Source organism: Genypterus blacodes, unplaced genomic scaffold (genome assembly GCF_046128005.1).
Source record: "Genypterus blacodes isolate CSIRO-AG114 ecotype Tasmania unplaced genomic scaffold, CSIRO-AGI_Gbla_v1 ptg000032l_1, whole genome shotgun sequence".
Classification (NCBI taxonomy): Eukaryota; Metazoa; Chordata; class Actinopteri; order Ophidiiformes; family Ophidiidae; genus Genypterus; species Genypterus blacodes.
The window spans coordinates 7,932,804-7,952,138 of NW_027466845.1; the positions used below are offsets into that span (position 1 = coordinate 7,932,804).

The 19,335-nt window shown below is 45.0% G+C and overlaps 1 protein-coding gene across 3 annotated transcripts in view; it reads right to left on the minus strand.

Moving 5' to 3' along the window:
• Nucleotides 1–9,779: 9,779 nt before the first annotated feature.
• The window catches only part of limk1a (LIM domain kinase 1a), a 34,342-nt gene continuing 24,786 nt past the window's right edge, over nucleotides 9,780–19,335 (minus strand). For all 3 annotated transcript variants that reach the window (XM_076146158.1, XM_076146159.1, XM_076146160.1), the window contains 11 exons: nucleotides 19,083–19,188; nucleotides 18,602–18,813; nucleotides 18,307–18,493; nucleotides 18,097–18,183; nucleotides 16,724–16,855; nucleotides 16,520–16,579; nucleotides 16,033–16,098; nucleotides 15,276–15,441; nucleotides 15,026–15,081; nucleotides 14,362–14,519; nucleotides 9,780–14,046 (listed from right to left, as the gene is read on the minus strand). In XM_076146158.1, the coding sequence (XP_076002273.1) occupies nucleotides 13,878–14,046; nucleotides 14,362–14,519; nucleotides 15,026–15,081; nucleotides 15,276–15,441; nucleotides 16,033–16,098; nucleotides 16,520–16,579; nucleotides 16,724–16,855; nucleotides 18,097–18,183; nucleotides 18,307–18,493; nucleotides 18,602–18,813; nucleotides 19,083–19,188 (1,399 nt within the window). In that variant the 3' untranslated portion in view covers nucleotides 9,780–13,877. The remainder of the gene's footprint in view (nucleotides 14,047–14,361; nucleotides 14,520–15,025; nucleotides 15,082–15,275; nucleotides 15,442–16,032; nucleotides 16,099–16,519; nucleotides 16,580–16,723; nucleotides 16,856–18,096; nucleotides 18,184–18,306; nucleotides 18,494–18,601; nucleotides 18,814–19,082; nucleotides 19,189–19,335) is intronic.

Here is a 19,335-nt window from a genome sequence, read left to right on the forward strand (position 1 = left end):
TCAGTGGGGGCCATGGGAACTGGGCTGAAGATTATTTATAGGGGTGAAGGGCTTGGCAGGGGCCGCTTCTATGAGGCTTGGAGGAATGTTTAAGGTCGCCCTCTGACCAAAACTTCAGCAGAGTGCTGAGGTTGGAGGTTGGACTGGCTCAGGCTGACGTGGGACATCTGCGGAGATGAAGACACGAGCCAATTAGCTCTTGGGTCTGGTGAGCAGGCCCAGTATGGACAGGAAGGAAGCAATGAGCATAGGATGTAAGAATGTCAGTGGAGGACCAAATACGGCAATTCAGTAAACCGGTTTAGGCTAAAAGCAGCCAGAGAAAGATTACAATAAACCAAGATTTCTGAGAGAGATAAAGAGGCTAATGGGAGAAGGAGATGAAAGGTTTAAATGGCACAGAATCATATCATTACAATTAGTGAGCATCTAAACATACATGCATTTGTTTTTGTAGGAGATTCTTATTTATAATGCAGCTACAGTATAAAGATCAAAATCAATCAAAGTGGATGAGCTGCATTTTTTCAGTGCTTGAAGTGGAAGAACGTAAAGGCCTCTAATCCCTCTGGGAGGAAAGCAAGCGAGGAGTGTCATCAAGTCGCCAAAAGCTCCTTCACATTCAGCGATAAAAGTTCACTCCACCCAGCTCAGGGAAACAAAGTGCATCCTGGGAAATGTAGTTTAGCCACGAATCTGCATTGTATGAAGTTGTTCAGATGTAGTGGAATAGCATAAGGCAGGTACAGTTTACAGGTGAGCACTGGCCCATTCTCAAGCACTGGTTTTAGTCCAGTTTGGTGTGTGAGATTGGGTACTACTGCTTTAAAACTATAAATACCAAAATTACTACAAAAGTATCAACACAACACAACTTGGGTACGTCTCTGTAGTGGTGTAATTAACTCTTATTGACTGAAATGCGCCTGATGATGCAGCATCTCTTCCTGTAGATTAACTGGCACACAGGACGGCTCCCACGCAGCAAATCCCTCTCTAAGCGCTCGTCTCTCACCGTAGTTATTGTGATCTGGTACTGCGGCCTTGTGTTTGACAAAATGTTGCGTGCCGGTTTCCTAACCTGATTGTTTGCCCTCGCATGAAACCGCTTAAGCCCAGAGGGTGAAGCTGTCACAAACTCTCCCTGCTCCTGCCTCCATGTCTGCATCATGACCAAGCCGTCGCAGCCAGTCTGACCACCAGCTTCAGAGAACAACGCCTACACACACTTTATGAACCTTGCTGGACAGAATGGGTCAGATTTCACGGATGAGTAATACCTCAACCTCTCGAACGCCAAAGGGTCTCATGTACTGTACTGGCCTGTTGCTGGTTCCAGTGCCCATGCTCGACCCCTCAGAGAAACCTGCCTGCTCTCGCTTCACAGAATACTGCTAAGGAAGTAATCCAACATCCAAAGAAACAATTTCAGTGATCTAGGTTAAATTTAATTTTGATCTAAATGTTGCTAAAGAGAAACAATAAAAGATTCTTATTTATTATTCAGTGCATCATGCGTGTCAAACCTGCTCATTGTTTCATACATCTTTGGCTTTTGTTGCCAACCTCCAACTTTCTTGCACTAATACGTTCATTCTCACCAAATTGTTTCTGCTGCCACTGACTGTGGCAAAACTACTCTATTAAACAACAACTGCCATCTCCTGCCTCCTCCCCTTTGTTCTGTACTGACACACTTTTGGAGCCAAAGAAGCATCAGGGGAGCAGGTTTCCCATTTCCAGCCCCAGCTCAGGCCCCTGTAAAAAAGTGGCAAGAGAATAAAGGTGGCAGCATTGCGGATGCTTTCGTTGAGTAAAGTAATGGTTGATATAATTACTGAGGTCTTTTGATATTGTATACCACTTAAGCTTTACATGATAGGGTATATGACTCGATCTGGACTGAGACTAAGAGAGAGCGGCTGGAGATAAGAGATAGAAGGGATCCATCTGTGCTGAACCATGAACTCCAGTCTGACAGGAATGACAGCGAGTGAATGTGATCACATCATGACTTATGCTTTTCATGCTCATGTTTCTTTGTCGTAATTGCCGGTGGCATGTTTTTTTCCATTGCATAATAAGTACACGATGCATTTCTTAAACAATGCAAAGTCAATCGGTGAAATTGGAGGGTGTGGTGCGGCATGACTGCACATTCTGCATTTCCAGTCTGAAAATGTCAAACGCAGCGAGCGCACAGCACCAAACCGGCCCTGACAGCAAATGAGAAAAACAGGCAGAGCTGCAGTGAAGAAAGAGGAAACCAGCAACTACAGCGGCGGCTCGAGAGCTAATGGGCTAATAAAGTCCAAGTATAGAGTCTGTGCACTCTGGCTGCAGCGGCGGGCGGCAATTGAAGGCGCAGGAAGCTAATGGCTAGTTGAGTAAAAGCCACACTGGAATGCACCGTGGTGTGTGTGCGTGTGTGTGTGTCGGTGAATGTGGGAAGGTCGTCTTGAGACATTTCAAACCAAAATCTGACGTTCTCTCTACGTCCACAACTGCTGCTGTCCAAGAATAGTGCATCTCTCTCTCTCTCTCTCTCTCTCTCTCTCTCTCTCTCTCTCTCTCTCTCTCTCTCTCTCTCTCTCTCTCTCTCTCTCTCTCTCTCTCTCTCTCTCTCTCTCTCTCTCTCTCTCTCTCTCTCTCTCTCTCTCTCTCTCTCTCTCTCTCTCTCTCTCTCTCTCTGTGTGTGTGTGTGTGAGTTTGTGTGGCATTTTTGGGCTGACAAAAGGAAGTCACTCATGCTCCACCACACCCCGAGCGTTGCAGCCACGGGGTGTGGGCCCGGCCGAGAGGGAACTTCAGCTATGTCAACCTGGACCTGAATGATTGCTTTGACAAGGAGATGAATTGTACTTAGGAGGATCTTACGGCGGGTGTGGTTAGAGGAGCAGGAACTATATTTATGGTGGCTCGTACATGCGTTTTAAAGACCACAAACCCGGCCAGAGATGTGCCAAACCATCACGGGGGACGTGCCATCTCTCTCTGTTACAGCACAGGACTCCAGTGTTGCGTTTACGTGCAAGCAATACTACGATTATTGTCTATACTATTTGTCTATACTATGACGTGTGTAAGCCAGACACAATTACAAGGCTCCAGTGTTGGAGCATTGCTAGCTACAAGTAGGGGAGCTAACTTAGCTACTTAGCTTCTCCAGTCGCTAACTATTTTCTTTCCACTTATAGTTGTGTATCTTGGCAAAAGCTACAAAGCTACTTGTCATGAGTGGTGGAGTCAGTGACAAGTGCTGCATCTAAAACACACACACACAAAGACAAGCACACTTAACTCTCAAACGCACCGCAACCTGCAACGCTACTCCTCCTGATCATATCCTAGCATGCATCATTCTTCCCAGAGCACATAACTTGTTGTTTGACACAGTATGTAGAAGTGCATCAAAAGCTCCGCCTCAGATGATCATTTATAGCCTTAATCACGGTATAATCTGAGTTTAAACATGCGTGTGGTTGTACCGAGTGAGGAGCAGTAGCAAACATTGTCGGCCATCTTTAACCATCACAGAAGGCATTTCATTGAAAACATACACAAGGTGTGTTCCCTCTACACACTACAGCTTTGTCCCACGGGCCAGGAATGTTGCTGAGGAAGGAACCGAGTTTTTGTCACACCCGTACGGATCCACTCCTCCTCTCCGCCCCTCTGTGAACTGTTTTGGGCTTGAAAACAAACACACTTTCATCCGTCAGCTGGGCCAGACACAGCTGCCGGGCCGTGGGATGTAGACAACAACACGTAAGGGGGGGGTGGGGGGGGGGGGGGGTTGACGCTGAGGTGACAGACCGCCGGCTGCTGGAAAGGCTGGAGCGGAATCAGTGGGGCGAGGTGCTGACTGGGCAGAAAGATGCTCCGTGTTGGTTTGGAGAGAAAGTGTGGGGGGAGGCAATGCCGACCGAGCAGACGCACCTACAGACACTTCAGATTCTCCTTTGACACTTTGACAAGAAGAGGAACAAGAAAATCTGGGTTTCGAGGACACACCTATGCTCACCCGGCTGTCCCTCCACAAAGCCTGAGGCCAACCAGCACAAATCTGTCTCACACGTGTGTCACGTGCGTAATGATTAGATATTTCCACACACAGATTGAACAGTGCTGTGATTTTGTCTGCGTTTAGATGTTGTTCTTTTCTTCAATGTCCAGTAATGTATTCAAATTTGACAAAGAGACGCCCGAATCGCAAAGGCATCAGGGGAGAAATGGACCGTAAATTATCACCAAGCACAAGGTCCTCATTTGGTAGAGCTAATGGAGGCCAAATCCCCCTCTGCCAATGACCTACTTCACATTCAGCAGCAGGATTGAGCAAAAACTGTTTTCTTACCTCTTCATCTGTGCAGCAGGAGGAGGAGGAGGAGGAGGAGGAGGGGAGGGCCAGCAGCAGAGATCAAGGTTTCAATATCCGCATCCACGGTTCAGACACATAGGAGAGGAGCAAAAACACATCAAATTCAACATCATCTGACAATAACAGCAGGTTAATCTGACCGAGTTACACAACAGGTATGTCCCTGAATAAAGTCCAAATGTTTCAAGATTAAAGATGAAATGACTGGAAAGAGACAAAATCAGCCAAAACAGTTGCATTAAATTTAGACTTCAGTCCTCATAGTCGCGTTTTGTTCCTGCCCCTCCCCTTCCTGAAGTGCTACAGGTTAAGTATGACCCCTCCCAAACCACAGGAACCTATGGGATTGTTCACTCCCACCACATTTGACCCCAAATACACTATAAGGATCCGATGCTTCATCATCTCCATCTCCATCTCCTTCATCATCTCTGCACACATTCACAGAGTAAATCAGAACAGACAAATCATAAGTAAATGTTTCATTGTTGAGGCACATGGATCATCCAGTTTCCACCTGGAATCTGCCTGACATCATCCTTTTCCTGAGCAGACAGAGACCCTTCCTTGCGTGTCAGGAGACCTGGGACTTGCTTAGGCACGTCACGCCAAACGAGTCCATGGACAAAACTTGACACGACATCGCCCTTAAAAAAAACAACACTTTCCAACGTTTAACACAGCCGGGAGCTTAACTGCAGCTCAATCATCCACGCCTGCGTTACAGAGCTCAGGCACATCTTTGATTTGGGCTGATGGAGATTTGCGTAAAAGGCTGAAGATGAAGCAGTGAGTTCCACAATATTAAATGTCGACAGAAGAACCTATTTTTAAACCAGAATGTGTGAGAATCAGACTGACGGCGGCATGTGAGAGCATCTGTAAATGCTGAAGTGAGAACGATGATGCTGCTGCCAGCACTGCTACATACTGAATGTGTGTGCGTGTGTGGCATGGAACTGTGTAAGATTTTGTCTTTGAGAGAGAGAGTGAGTGATCTTGAATACACATACTGAGATGGTGAGATGAGAATATGTCACAACGCAGTCGCCACAATACAGGACAGACAACACAAGTCAACAAAACAGTAAAGAACACCAATAAACAAAGATTCAGACTCAGTCCAGACATTCTACATGTTAAGTGTGGTGACAATTGAACCACGAATTGCAGGAGGAAATACAAAAAACAACAATTAAAATGGTGGAAAGTCTGGTTGGGGTTAAATGGGCGTGGCCTCTATGAATGAATGGCTGCAGACGTAGGTGATGCGCTTTGCTGAGGGGAATGAAAGTGATGAGATCAATACGCGGGGCCTCGGCTCTTTAAGATCAGTCGCTCTTTCCAGTAATTAGTGGCGAGCAGATGCCGTTCCAAATTATTCATGATGTTTACAGTTTACCGATTCCTTCAGTTCTTAAGAGGGAAAACAAATTTATTTACACTGAGCCGTCTGACCTGGGAAACAGCCTGCTGGCGGCGTTACAGTTATTGATCTGCTGCCTTTGCACTGCAGAGATGCGAGTCAGGGGGGGGCCAAAGCGTCCTGAGCGTCTCTGTCACCGTTTATTCAATAATACAGCAGAAGTCTCTCTCATGTCAGGCTGGTTTAGCCTCCCTGTACGTCTATGGACCATATATAATGTATGAGCCTCATATCACTCACAATCAACTTGGATAAAATTTCTCTGGAGGCTGTTTTTGTGAGATGACTGCGGTGGGTTGACACACTAAGAAGTCCTCTGTACACTGTTGACAGAGAAAACAACTGGACAGAAACATTAAACATCTGCAACCGCCGCTGGCTGCAAACGCCTGCCAGCTTAGAGCCAAAAAACATCTGATTATCGAGATGCGTAACGTGTCATCAACGTTAAATTCCTGCCTTCTATAATGGCCCCTGGCTCGGCTTGTTAATTTTTCTTGCGGTGGCCGTGTTGACCTACATGCAGAGGATCCTCGCCCGTCATGCTGTCAGCGGAGCCACAGGCACAGGCAGCATCTCCACACCAGGCTTTCCCTGAGGAATGTCAACCACTGCTGACTGTGCCGCCCCGTCCGCTTTCCTCACTTTCCACTTACTCCACGTCCTTATTCAGACAGCCTGGCCTAGAGTAATATAATACGCTACTGGCTCTAAACCCTTTGAATCCCAAGCGACCTTCACATTTTAGCTCACAGTTTGACTCCCATTCAAAATAACTCGATCAATAAGAGCGAGAGGATTCCCAGCGTGACCTTTTCAAGTCAAGTGTCATGACTGCACACGCCAAGTTTAAACCTGGCAACCTGTGGCAGAGATACAATCACAGGCCCTTCTTGATATCTTGCATCAACATCCTCATCCTCTTGTTCAAGATAACATGTCCTAATAACAGGATAACATGTTACTGTGAGGTGTAAAAGGTGCACAGCTGCAGTACGAAGACATTTTGTTTTTCGGCTGAAGAGAAACAATTCTGGGCTCATTGTTTCCAGTGAACTATCAGGAATCTAAAACTTATCTCTACATCATTATAAACTATATCGCTTTGCTGATAACTTTTGTAAAACATGTCATACTAGTTCAGCTAAAAACGGTCGAGAGGCGGGAAATTACATGTTGATTTAACGGCCACTCTCACGATTTATAAAGTTCGACACAGCCCATCAAAGCTTTAAACGCCCCCCCCCCCTCTCCTCTATTCCCATGGTGATTTGTGTCAACATTGCTGCAAAGAAATATCACCAAGCAATTTTAGATATGTTCTTCTAGTGAACTAGAACAGTCCAAACAATAATAATTCACCCCAGATCCAGAAACAGTAAAACTAACATTTGAACATGCTATATCACCGGGACGCTGAATCTAGAGAGTCTCCACAAAGAGAGGGTGGAGCTGAGTGAGGGTCCGGACACTGACACATCCTCAGCTGCTCTTATTGGGTTCATTTCCCCACAAAATCATCTCACAAACAAAGCAAACAACAAAGCAAAAACTATTGTATTTGTGAGCCTTGTGGGATTTTAGAAGGTCTATAGATCAGCATGAGGAACCAGAAATCCAACCCCTCATCTACGGTGTGAGGTCCAGGTCCAGGTCCAGGTCCAGGTCCAGGTTCTAGGTATGGACACTACTATAACCATGATGGTCTGTCTGAAACCACCCGCACACACACACACATACTGCAAGGCCCAGGAGCTACATGGACCAATCATCTGCTTTGAGGGACAAAACAGTGACGGAGGCCTTCAGCAGGCTCACACAGCGAGGAGGCTTCTTCTAGTCGAACGAGACGCTGTACAATCCAAGAGACACACATGACCTGTTTGATCTCCAAAGATCAAAGGGATGATGCAGGAGAAACGTATTGTTGAGGGGAAAGAAGCAAACATGTCCTTAATGTCCTTGTGACAGTCTGAGGGAAACACTGCAGCTGCTGTGCTGCAATCTGAAGGATTAAGGAGCCTCTAATCTTCATGTGTGAGTAGAATTTATGTGATTCTTTTCATTCTTCTTTATTGTTTTGATCTAATTTTTTGGATGCTTTCATTCATTGTATGTTTTTTTTGGCAAGTTTTAATCATTATTCTATTTTCATTTATAACATGACTTCTTTTATAAGTGGTGGTCAGATGGAGTTTAAAACAATTGTGAATTGATGACCAAATGCCCTCACACACACTCTCAGTGTGTGAATGTGTGTCTCACTCTGTTTCTATCCTCCACTGAGCTTATTTCCACTGATAACTAAACCACCGTGTGTGTGTGTGTGTGTGTGTCTGTCTGTCTGTCTGTCTGTCTGTCTGTCTGTCTGTCTGTCTGTCTGTCTGTGTGTGAGACCTCCGTGAATCCTCCCTCCGTGTCCATGTCCAGCCCGAGCAGTCAGTCCATCTCTCTGCTTAGTCCACAAATAGTCCCGTGTGGCTCCGAGTCTCGGTGCCATTCTTGCATAACTATAGAATTACAGTGTGCCGCCTTATTGCGGGAGCTCAGGAGGTTTTGTTTTTTTTAGGGATTTTTCTCCCTGGACGAACTGTTCCCTTCGCCTGTGGCACAGGACACCATTTGGCACGTCTGTCCTTTTCGCAGCGTTACGCACCGAACCGAGCCGAACCGGTCCCGATCTGCATGATCACGGAACCAATCGATAAAGCTGAATACCACCCCAGCTCCACCTGAGTTACCCAACATCCCGCATGCAGACACATACACACACACACACAGCCCGCGACGGTCGTTACTCACCGTGGTTGAACATTGCGGACCGGAACCGGTTGTTGCTGTAGGAATTCTCCATGTCGCAAAGTTTCAGCCAGCGCCGACTGCAGCAACTGCTCGGTAAATTCCGTGTTTTCCTCTGTGAAAGTGAATCCGCGCTGCGCTGACAGCCGCTGTGTTGTGTTTGACCGGACAGACCCGTCTCTCCCTCTGCGCGTGTGTGTGTGTGTGTGTGTGTGTGTGTGTGTAACTGTGTGCTGCCAAACACACACACACACACACACACACACACTCAAACACACTCGCTGCTTCAATGAGGCAGCAGCCTCGGGCCCGTGACGTCACGAGGCAGCAGCCGCAGCAGCGTCGTCGGAATGAAAACAATCGCACGTGGACAAGATGAGCAGCGGTCACGTGCACCTGCAACACTTGCACCTTTCTTAGCGGTTTGGGCCGAAATCGGACGAAGATAACCGAGAGCGACTCGGAGACTCGGGATGAACCGGAGAGACACCGGGTCACATAGAATCCAGCCCGAAGGTTCAAGTCTACTCGAGTCACGAGTCATGAAGTCACATTTCATGTCATCATTTCTATATTATATCTTAAAGCTGTATGATATACTTAAAACTGTATTGAATGATTTAAATACAGTTTTATTATTATCTTTATTGACGTTATATACTTTGTTTAAAATATATATGACTGTGAAAACCACAACAGCGTAGGTATTGTATACTGAATAATGGTTTGAGGGAGCTATCAAGTTAATTTAATTTTGTTTATTTATTATTATTATTAGTAGCAGTAGTAATATTGTTGTTGGTTTTCTTGTAACAGAAATGTGCTGGCAGGCTCATTTGGAAGATGATCAGATGAAGATTCTACTGCTACTACTTTTGTCATTGAAAGAACAGTAGAGGCATATAGCGACCTCTAGTGGTCAACTCGCAAATAAAATTCTACTTAAGTTTACTGTTGGTTATATTTGTGTCATGTATGGACATTTTGCACTAGTTTTGGAGTCAGAAAAGACTTTTCACTGTACGTGTTCACTTCTCTTCACAGTATAATGTCAATAAATGTGTGAATATTATCATCAGGTGTTTGTGGACACATTTGATGAGGCAATGGAATCAAACTGACAGTGAAGACATCAGCATTAACTAAGGAATGAGTCGTTGTTTCTTCAAGGAGCAAGAATTTTATTTTAGCTGTGACAAAAGGAAAAAAAACAGTCGCCTCCTCAGACACTAAATGTTCACGTTCAGGATTAAAGTGCAGAATTGTTTTCACAGCTTGTGTTAAAAATGAAATAAGACAAAATATATATATATATAATAAAAAGTCAAAACTGACAGTGGAGATCTGGAAAATATAAATATGATACAGAAGACAGAATTTCATACAATACAGAATCAGCAATGATAATCAACCCACATGAATCAGACTCAGGATACGTGAGAGGAAACAGGCTCACGCAAACACATGGAGTCGTTGGCAAGGCTAGCTTACAACAAAGGCACAGCAATGTTCAGAGGTAACGATCCTTTGCAAAGAAGTGCTGCGGTAAAATTCTCATCCATCAACGACACGTCCGTACACAAGACTAACATGCTCGACATGGCTCAGACAGAAAACAAGGCAAAGCCACTCGTGTACAGCACGAAGAGTTCAGGGGAAGCATATTTAGTGTATTAGCTGATAAACTGACAGGAAGGTTACATGCACTTCAAGTGTCACTGTTACTACACTGCGGATGCTGAATACTGCGCTCCTATTAAGCTGCTGCACTAAATGGATTGTAAAGTATCACCAGAGAACTACGGCCCTGAGCCAAACGAGTACAGTCAGAGTGGGAGTGGTCGATATAAGTGCTCTAACATCAGTGGTTGTCAACTCTGTGGACATTGCGTGTAAAAAAAGCAGTCAGAAACAACACAGAAGGACATTCACAAAGGAGCAGTCTGTAGGCAGCAGGCAGAGCCGGGACCTCACATCCTCTCGCTAACAAAGACCAGAAAACTTTGTCTCTCGAGAGTGCTTAAGACTTGAAGACAAGAGTGTGTTAAATTCTATTCAGAATATTGTGTTGTTTTGGAGAAAGTAGCTCGACCTACAATGGACCTGGAAGTGTGTAGAAGTAAATACAGTGTAACTTAGCCTTGTTTAATGCATATGTTATCATCACACGTTCACACTGTGCACACAGCTCCGGGGCACCAGCACTGACATGTTGGAAATGGCACATGTGACTGATGCGTTAGCTCATCTTTACCAAGACAAACCTAAACAGAGGCCTCTGTGTTCAGGAAGCACTTGTGGTAACCTGCTGGCTATGGAAAATCGGATGCAACTCCGGCTCGACTTGTTTCAGTGGCCAAATATTTGAATCCTCCTTCAAAATAGCTAATTCTGAAAACAGGTCTCAAGCCGGCCCAGACAGTGAGATTAGAGGGATTTGTAGGGTTTCCAGAGCTGCATTTCAATGTGTTGTAAATGAAATATCGCACAGAAATGGATCATAGTCACACACTCTTTGAAGCTTCACTGGTTGTTTGTTATCGAGAGGATGATTTTCCCAGAACCCATTTTTACAGTTGAAAGGCTCTTATCAGTGTCTTGCATTCATATATCAACCTGAACTGACATTATTTAAATCCTTATCACAAGTAGCCCCAAGAGAGGAAATTAACAAACATGGCTTCAACCAGCTGTTTGGTATTATAGTGCAAATCAAAGTACTCAAATCCATACAAAAGATTTCAGTGGTTATACGCATATAAAAGAACAGATGCTATGTTTTCTTAGCCTGGCTTTCTCCGCTTACTTTTTTTGTCTTTCATTCCTGGTTTTTCTTATTTAAACTCACAATATCTAGACAAAGAGAAGACAAAAACAGCTTGCTTTAGTAGCTGAATGTACCTAAGCTGTACACCACGCAGCTCAGAGCAAGAAATGGAAGGTTAGAAACAGGAAATGAACACTAAAAAGGTGCAAAAGAGGGAAGTTGGACAGTGGAAGAGACAGTTTCTGAGGAGTGCGAGATAGCGCAGAGATATAAGGACAGAAATATACAGATATATTTACAGCATTTACATGTAAACAGACAGAAGGAGAGACAGAACGCTGACACAGTGAGGCAATACCATTATACTACACCCAAACTACGGTACAGTACATGAGATGAGAGAATTAATCAATTTACCCAACTATTTCAGTAAAAAAAACAATTCCACACATAATTAGGCTCGACGGCAAGTAATTTACTCATTTCTGATTTTGGTCTGCAGAGAAAAGTTGATGTCATTTCTACATGCAGGGACTCAACACTTATTTGGCAACTCCATGACTTTTTCAAGGTGTAATAAACAAATCGACCTTTTCAATGTTCATGCTGTTGAAAACTGTGTGCAAACAAATTCAAATAATCGGAATCAATAAATATTATGATTTGATATTTGTGTTTGTGTTGCTGGCAGCCTCGAAGTTTGACGTTAAAAGTGATTCTAACACGAGCTGTAGGTGAGGCCGTAAAGGTACAGATTTAGTCTCTATGGCAACCTTTTCGTTCAGACCAACACCTAATGTGTTCTCCTTAATATTATTTTTCAAAGGATAAGCCGGCGTTATTAAAAGAATAAAATTAATCTCAAATTTGGACTGAGCTTGGCTGGAATTGTGACGATATTCATGCAATATTCGAGCAATTTCCAGGGAATATATCTCCATTGCTTTATCTTCTAGCTTGGCTTGACAGTATTAAGCTCATTACTCAAACTTTCCAGGACTTTTCCATAATTTTCATCTACATGGGAACCTTGTACATTAACTCCAGGAGGACCCAACCAGTGTTGACAAATAAACCATAAAGATTTAGGATGGAGGGATGCAACCGAATGGAACATTTACTGTACACAACCCCCAAACCACAGGAGGAGATTATGGCACCCAGATCCTTCTTCCATCTCCAACACAAGAAACCCCTGAACAAACTGAATAAATGTTCGACTGCACCATTTTAACTGCAGTCAAACATTTACTTTTGCTTCATTTCAACTGGTCGGCCATTAATATACCACAATGTAGCGTACGTATACAAAATATGTCTTTACATTTACACTATTTAAAACATTTACAATGTTGCCAGCTATGTACACCAGTATGAGTTAAGCTAGCGAGTTATGCTAACAGCTAGAGCTGGACCCAACGGTCCAAGTCACCATATACGTCTTATTTCGGTACTCTTGTACAAAATTACTATTCAGAATAGTCATAATTTTTTTTGTGGACAAAGTAACCTGACTTAGAATGTACCTAGAAGTATGTAGACCTAATAGATATTGTGTAACTTTGCCTTGACGTACAGTGGAGGCACAACAAGCGTGCGCTATCGTATCAAATAAGGAAAACACGGCTGCTAGCTAAGACTGGCTTAAGTCAGCGTAATGCTAGGACCTTGTAGCGTTAGCATTAACTAGCTAGCATCGTTGTGAGTCCACTGCACATGATATCAACCAATCAGCGAATTCTCTAGGCCTTAAAAAAGTTATTGGGTCCAGCCCTTGTAACATGGGGACACAATGTACTGTACCGGACGTCAATAATGTACCTCAAAGTAAAGTCAGTGCTACACAGTGTGTGAGTGAGGGGCAGAGACACAAGCAGGGCCAGTATTCACATTCTACTACACATGACCCAATGAGGTCAGAGGACATGATGGACTGGGATGTGACCTGACAGCGTTATTTACAGTCATGCTCTTTGACGTCACGATGTTTAAAGCTTTGTGTTGAGCCCCTCTCTCTTTCTTAATGTCATAGGTTCAAAGCAAAACCAAACACAGCATGTACTGTACATTGCAGACTATAGGAGCGGAAAGTGAGGATGACTACATGGTCCCTGTGAGGACACACACCTTACAGTAACATCTACATCAGACATGATTCAGGAGGTGAGACGTGATTGGCTCTGATTGCATGACAGCCTCCAGTTGAGCTTCAGCTGCAGTGGAGTTAAGCTAAGGAAAGAATCGTCTCTTGATTTGACATTGAATGTGTGTCTCTTTTCGGATCCACATTGTCCCCCTGAGTCGTCCTGAGCCAGTCTTCACCTGCTGTGTCTGCCTAGGACAGCGAGGGGAGTTAACACCACCCCTCCCCTTAGGCAAAGCCCCAGCAGCCACCGCACCGCCTGAGGAAGGTGGCCGCTGCACCGACCCGACCACAGATCCCTCTTAAAAGCCTGCTGGGGTTAAATGGAACATCCTTCTCCTTCTGTCCTGTTCTGTCCGGTCTACTCTGGATGTTCGGGGTCGAGTGGCAGGCCGTTCTCAGAGCGTGTGATGACATGGTTGTCCCAGAAGGTCTTTTCCAGCTTCTCCAGTTCAGACACCAGAGGGAGGTTGATGTCCAAGTGCATCTTCAGGTTCTCCAGCCACTCCTCCAGTTTGGAGAAAGCAGGGCTGCAGATTAAAGGGCGGTTAGTTTGCTGACAGAAGATCAAATTACATTTTATCTGTAATGTCTGTAATGTTATGAACGTTTGATGATGACCTCTCCTAACTTTGGTGGTGGAGTTATCAATAAATTATAGGTATACATTTGGTATTTTCTTCTGATGCAATAGACTTCCCAGTATGATTCAAAATTACAACTTGATACCTTTGCCAAGCGGAGATCAAGAATTCTCCTACCCTACTATTCCAGGTGAAGATTGTATTTTGGTGTGAACTGTCTCATCTAACATTAAAGATTGAAGTTATTTTCTGATGTCTGACCGTTTATCTGCATCAAGGTCACAGCATACAGCAGCCAATGGGAAGAAGGGTGGGGGACAATCAGCGGGACAGAACTCCTCCAGGAAACCGGACACGTTCAGGCCAAAGTCCACAGCTCTAGGGAGGTAGTCTGGGTCCGCATTCACCCTGCCAATAATCTATAGGTCGATCAAGAGAGAGAGAGAGAGAGGTTACTGATGTAAAGCTTCCTCTTGCTGGACATGACTAAGCATTACTGGTTATGAATGTAACAGGAAACAACCTCACGATAACCTAACAACATAGAGTATCTCGAATATGTTTAGATACATGAAACATGATGAGATCCAGATCCCACAAGACAGACTAGAAGAGGATTTTTGGGCAAACAGAGGAGACGAAGCAAACAAAGAGCTGAGCTTCTGTGCAACCAATTTGTAAAAACAGGATGAGAAGACTTAAGGCAAAAGTCAATGTTGAGTAGGTTGAGAGACGAGAAAAGATATACTTAATAAACTAGATCCTTGTGATCTTCGGCTCATTTACCCCAGAAAGGTTTCCACAAAGCTATTATAATCCTGTTTTATTGAGGCCATATTTATGAAACAATAACCTCTCTGAGATCCTAGATGGCTGCTCGGGGGTCTCATTATGTCAGAGGATTAGAGAGCGGAGGATCACTCACCTCACACAGCATGATGCCAAAGGAGAAGATGTCCACTCGCTCGTCGTAGCTCTTCCCTGGGAAGCAAAAAGGACAAAATTAGGATGTTGTTTATTTTGCTATAGTTCAAGAAAGTGAAGAGGTTTCAGTTTGGTCTAGTACGAGTATGGCACCAAAACAAGCACAAACTGGCTATGGTTGGTTTGGGAAGCAGGGAACACTGGATATTGTTGAAGACAAACAGTGACTGTCGCATGGGTGCCGATCGTACCGTGGATCATCTCAGGAGCCATCCAGTAAGGGTTCCCCACCACCGTGTATCTCTTCCTTCGATCGGGCCTCTTCAGGCTGGGCACTTTGCCCTGCGTTAACTTCTCGCACTTCTCCTCCACCATGAGTCGTGCCAGCCCGAAGTCTGCCACCACCACCGTGTTATCCTGCATGGGAACAAGTCCAGAAGGTAGGCACGTCATCGATATGCTACTATTACTTTGGCGATGAACAGTAAGTATAAATGATGACAGAATCAAAAACACGAAGCATAACAGGCAGTTGATTCTATATTGAAATTGCAAGTGTAATGTGTTGCAATTTCTGTAAATTTCTGTGCCTTGTTCAAACATTTTAACAATTTAATAATCATTTTAGACCAAATCGCCTGGGAAAAGCATAAACCACCACTGTGCATCTTGGTCATCTGACAAAAACATCCTGACCAATGTGAGAACTAAACCTGCTGCCTTGCTCGGGATGCATGAAATTCAACTCCGGGCATCACGTTTCTCTTCGTGTACATTTACCAAACACTGTGGAGACACAGCAGGTCTATAATACACACTCTTTGTTTGCATATGACACATCCACAATGCCCTCTCTGTTCGGTTACATCAGGCTGGGGGCTCACTGCTGCAGCTCACACTCACAAAGCTCTTCTTCTGTGTTTATATAGCAGGAATCTAACAACTGACAGGTCCGCTGTGCTAATCCTTAAAGAAAAACACACACAAACACACACACGCAGTTCTTACCTCTCGGACTAGGCAGTTGTGTGAGTTCAGGTCCCGGTGGATAATGTTCATGGAATGCAGATAGGTCTAAATGACAGATAGATGGATGGTAAGTGGACAGAAATGTGGGAAGAAAAACAGGAACTTTATGTCGACAAGAACAATCCTGCATTGTTTCAACTCGTATAATCCTCATCACCATTGTATTGGTGTAACCCTGTAGGAATCCATGCTGTGGTTCCTACAGGAGCGACGGTAAAGTCTGTGTGTGTACTACACGGGAAGAACACAACGGGTGTTGTAGCTCCCATAAATGACCACTAGAGGGAAGAAGATAACGCCTCAAGGCTTAAAGGATGTGTCTGTCTACCTGGAGAGACTTTCATCGCCGTCTATGATGTTGGAGTGGAATATTAGATTGGAGACGGTTCTCTTCTAAGCCATACCAGCTTTGTGTTTGACTAAACAACATCTCTGACTACAATCACACAAACTTGAATGAACTCACCATCCCAGCGGCAATGTCCTTGGCAAAGCTGACCCTCAGGTTCCAGGGATAGTTGCTGTCCTGTAATTGCACAAGATCATAATGAGACGATACTCCAATAGCAGTACCATGACGACAAGAGTCCAACACACACAAGCGCGCGCGCGCGCACACACACACACACACACACACACACACACACACACACACACACTCCTGCCTCACCATTTTCAGGATGGTCTCCCTCAGTGTGCCTCCCTTGATGTACTCTGCGATGAAGTTGAGTCTCTTGTCCTTGTAGAGGACACCGATGAACCTGAGCACGTTAGGGTGGTCCAGGCAACGCATGACCTTCACCTGAGGACACAGAGTCAAACACAGCACGACCTCAGTAACCAATTCAATTATATTTGCCTGCTGTTGTGACGATGTATGGGGGTGAAAATCATTGAGCAGATGATGCTCTTCCCCTCTCTTCTCGCTTGTTGTGATTCTGTTCGACTTAACATAATGTCAAGTGTGTCCAATCAATAGAGTGGACCACTTTCACCTCTAGATATCAATAAGTGACCAATGTTCACTCCTCTGGGTAACTTTGAGTCTGCTAATGCCAATGACCCCCTACACTCAGACCGACTCCCAAGAGGCCATGCTTGTGGTTTTCCAGACCTGGAAATCACTAAGGTTCAAATTCAATAACTTTTCCTGGATTTTCCTTAATATGGAAACCCTGTGGAAATGATGAAGGAAGTTTATTTCTAAAGAGTTTAGGCTATAGAGCAACTGTGGTTTGGTGCTGCTTAAAGCGACACCTAAACTGAGTCTTTCTTGAATGATGAGCTGTGGAGGAGGACACACACACACACACACACACACACACACACACACACACACACACACACACTGTCACTCTCTCAAGTTTGCATTCTTTCCTGATTTCCTGCCAACAATTTCACAAACAGCCTCGTGTGGCGGTCAGGCCACCTACACACAAACAGCTAGCAGGCGTCTAATCGTCCTCATTATGCTGTTTTACTGCCGCCCTTTCTTCTCTTTCATCTGCCACAGCAAATACAAATAAAGGACTCGTGTTTCGGTCACTAAATAATAAAGAAGAAACCACACAAGTACACACACAACCACACGGGAACAATTTTCCTGATGTTTAAACATCTCAATTAGCAGCTTTAAGTGACTGAGTGAGTCTGTAATACTGAGCATCAAACGGCTTGTTTTGGACATAACGACCACCTCCACTTAACACAAAGACTCAGGAGTGACTCAGGCTGTTCACTGGGTAACAATGTAATGATCCCACCTAAACTCTTACAGACGTCTGTGACTTCGGGGTATCAGTTGGTCCCTGTTATCTTTTCCGACTTAATGGGAGGAGAGGACAGTTAAAGCTTCTTGTGGAGGGTGAAGTAAGTTCTGTGCATCCATCATATATGACAGGATGACTAACAAAGCAACAGAAGCAAAATCATTTCACATTGTTGCACCTTCTCAGTGCTTTATCAGTTTGCCGGATGATGATTTCATACCACAAAATTCTGCCCCAGATACTATGAGTGATGGGAGGGTCCGTGTCCACTCACCTCTTTCAGGAAGGTTCTCTGTGTCTCATCATCAAAACGAATCAACTCCTTCATCACCATCACCTCCCCCGTCTCCCTGTGTGTGACCTGTGACCAGACGCAACAATGCAATGAATCAAGCTGGTTTGGGAGACATAAAAGTGCCGTTCCCAAAATTTCTCAAACAATACCTAAATGTCGCCATCTTGTGGACATATAAGGCACACATACCTTGATGGCCTGACCGAAGCAGCCCTTCCCCAGCACCTCTCCGTGGATGAGGTCGGATGGGCGGAAGATGCGGTGCGTGCGGTTGGAGACGACGCGGAGCGACTCAGAGCGGTTGAAGTCTGTGCGGTGCGAGAGAGGCGATGTCGCGTCGCTCGAGCACGGCGACTTATCGGTGCTGCAGCTCCGCCTAGGGATCAGAGAGGAGAGGTGAGAGGGTGAAGCCATGCAAGGCACAGGGAGAGGAGAACACATTGATCAGATAGGACACACTGCACCAGTGTGGAAATGGTCTCACGTGATGATGCGGGAGCGCAGGTTGCAGATGTCGGGGTTGGGGGGCTGCGTGATGGGCAGGGTGGGGCTGGGACCCTCGGACAGAGGTGTGGACAGGGGGTCGTCCACCTGGTCCTCCACCCCTGGCGAGGCACTCTCCAGCTCGTGGCTGTGCGGGTCGTGCTCGATGGTGAGCTGCAGCAGCCGGCTGGTTTCCTGGATCAGCAGGTCAATCTAGAGGGGGCGGGGGGTCACACTCTGTTAAAGCTCAGTGGTGCTACTGTTCATCTGGTTTAGTTCATGTATACAGCAACAACAGGCTTCATTCAGCAATATTTACGTACTATTTTCATACATTTTTGCATAACAGGAGTCACACGCACAAAACGTTTGATTCATGAAACACGTACCAGTCCGGACAGATTACAACTAAACATCGACTTCTACTTGCTTAATATTAAATTCAGTTCCATAAATGTTTAAATTACAAACAGAAATAATACCTCATCCAGAGGAACGTTATGTATCGGCGTCCCGTTGATCTCCAGGATTCGATCTCCAACATGAATGGAGTTCTTCACGTCTGGGCTGATGCAGTCTGCGTCCACTCTGCATGACAACAACCACTCATGATGTTACAACCATCCACACCTCTTTGTTTGGACAAACACACACAGGACACGATGTCGTCTCAGCTCATTTGGACTCTCTCTGACTTCCGACTTGCCTCATTCTCATTATTCTGCTCTGTGTGCA